We start from the raw sequence: 2,347 nt of genomic DNA on the forward strand, positions 1-2,347 counted from the left end.
TCGGCGCTCCACCTGCCCCCTCAGGCCTCAGGCCTCGCTGCTGCGCAAAGCCACCCGCGCCCCCCACACTGCGTCACCAACACCCCCTTTCCAGAGGCGCGAGCGAGGGACGCGAGGAGGACTCGGCCACCGCTGGGCTCAGGGCACCGGGCTGAGGCTCAGGGCCCTCTGCTGGGAGCTCTGGGGGCAGCCGCATTCCCGGCCCCTGAGTTGCCAATGACAGCACTTGCGTGCCTGACTCCTGTCAGCCAAGCAGGCAAAGCAGGGGGTGGGCATGACACTGCGCGTGCAGGGAGCGCAGGGCACACACAGCACGAAGCGGCTGGCCTGGCCCAAGGCAGGGGCTTCGTAGTTACCCCGTGAGGCCTGAACACACAGGTCCCGGACACAGACCCTCTCTAGCTGCACCCTGCTCGCCACAGGCACCGTGACAGCACCAGGGCTCTCTCTGGCTAGTGGGTAATTTTCATTTTTTTCTTTATTGTTTCCTGTAGTTTAATTTTTTTCAGTGAAATGATCATGTTATAACCTAGTACAAAAGAAAGGAAAGGCATTTCCTAAAGACGACAGCTTCCTCTTATATGTGAGCTATGCAGGGAGTTCAACATCTTTCCCAATGTCACAGGCACCAGCCGCCATGACAGGTTCAAGTGCCTGGGAAGAAAGTGGGACATGCAGCGCTGGGCAGAGGGGCTCACGGCCGTGGTGAGGGCGCTCGCGGAGGTGGGGATGGGGGGCCGGGGCAGGAAGGGGCAGGAGACATTGCAGAGGGAAGTCCCAAGGCCCAGGAGGTGAGCTCAGGGTACCACTGACGATCCCTGGGGCTCTGGGAGATGGGCCCCGCGGGGTGGAGGACGGCTCACCTGCTCCAGCAGCCGGCTCTGCTCGCTCAGGCGGGCCTCCATCTTCCCGATGACCTGCTGGAGCCGGCTCCGCTCCTCCTCCATGTCCCGCTGCTGCAGGCCCAGCCTCTCCTGCAGCGCTGGGCAGCCCACAGGACACTCAGTGTCCGCACCCCTTCCCACTGAGATGGGAGGGGCGGAGGGGGCCAGGCGGTACCTCGGAGCTGCGTGTCCTGCTGCCGGAGGCTCAGCTCCCGCTCCTGGGCAGTGGTGAGGTGCGAGGCCTCCACCCGGGAGGACAGCTCGTTCAGGCTGCTGGAGAACTGCTCCATCTGCTCGATGACGCCATTCAGGGACCTGGGGAGGATCCGGTCACCCTGGCCTGGGGACCCAGCACCGTCCCTGGGTGGGCAGGGCCTGGACCGCAGGACCACACACATACCGCGTGTGGGAGGTGGCGCTGGTGACGGCGTCGATCTCTCGGTCCTTCAGCAGCTTCAGCCGCTGCAGCTGCTCCTCGTGGTCCTTGCGCATCTCCAGGACGGAGGCCCTGAGGGCGTGGGAGGGCGGCTGTGGCAGCGTCTCCAGGGAGGAGCGTGCCTCCGGCACAGTGCTCCCAGGCCTCCCTTTCTTCTCCGGGCACTGCCTCAGTTTCCCTGTCAGCCTTAACAGTCTAGGTGCCTTAATGCCTCATCCACTCTCTAAGGCAGTGGTTCTCAACCTTCTGGCCCTTTAAATACAGTTCCTCATGTTGGGACCCAACCATAAAATTCTTTCGTTGCTACTTCATAACTGTAATGTTGCTACTGTTATAAATCATCATGTAAATGTCTGATATGCAGGATGGTCTTAGGCGACCCCTGTGAAAGGGTCGTTCGACCGCCAACGGTGTTGCGACCCACAGGTTGAGAACCGCTGCTCTAAGGGGCTGTTCCTCCCGTCATTCACGCGGAGGAAGACAGGTGCGCCTGGACCCTGACGCATGTTACGGGCCGCCTGCCTCATCAGCCAGCTCCCTCTGCACCTTTTCTTAGTTTTGCTCTAACCCAGAAAGGCAACCAGGTCACCATGCCGGGCGCCCAGTGCAAACCACACCAGGGTCCGTCAAGTAACTAGACCTGAGAGGTCAGCAGGCGAGGGGGTTGACCTGGGCCGAGTTAGCTGCCTGCTTGCTGCTGCCAGGCCCAGCCCAGCCAGCCCTGTGGGCACCCACCCCACTCCCTAGGGCGATGCCCCTCTCATGGGCAGGATGGGTCAGTGTGCTGGCCTCGGTGCTCACCTCGGTTCAGAGGCACGGCTTGGGGGTGTCATGGCAATCAGGCTGCCCTGCCACCCTAGAAGCCTGCTCCCCTGCCCGCCTGGCCCTGGGCCTGGGCCTGGCCCTCACCGCTGCAGCTGCCGCAGCCGCTCCACCTCCTGGTCCTTCTCCTGCTCGGCCGCCGCCAAGCGCCGCTGGTGCTGGGTGGTGAGCTCGGCCCGGGCCTGCTCGGCCGCCTGGCAGTGCG

General features: G+C 63.3%; 1 protein-coding gene across 1 annotated transcript in view; it reads right to left on the reverse strand.

Moving 5' to 3' along the window:
* FBF1 (Fas (TNFRSF6) binding factor 1) overlaps positions 1–2,347 on the reverse strand; it is a 30,034-nt gene that overhangs the window by 4,325 nt on the left and 23,362 nt on the right. Inside the window, exons 19-22 of the mRNA XM_015559210.1 lie at positions 2,230–2,342; positions 1,285–1,392; positions 1,060–1,199; positions 807–982 (exon numbers count right to left, since the gene is read on the reverse strand). Of these exons, the coding sequence (XP_015414696.1) occupies positions 807–982; positions 1,060–1,199; positions 1,285–1,392; positions 2,230–2,342 (537 nt within the window). The remainder of the gene's footprint in view (positions 1–806; positions 983–1,059; positions 1,200–1,284; positions 1,393–2,229; positions 2,343–2,347) is intronic.

The sequence above is a fragment of the Myotis davidii genome, unplaced genomic scaffold (genome assembly GCF_000327345.1).
Source record: "Myotis davidii unplaced genomic scaffold, ASM32734v1 scaffold274, whole genome shotgun sequence".
In the NCBI taxonomy this organism is placed as follows: domain Eukaryota; kingdom Metazoa; phylum Chordata; class Mammalia; order Chiroptera; family Vespertilionidae; genus Myotis; species Myotis davidii.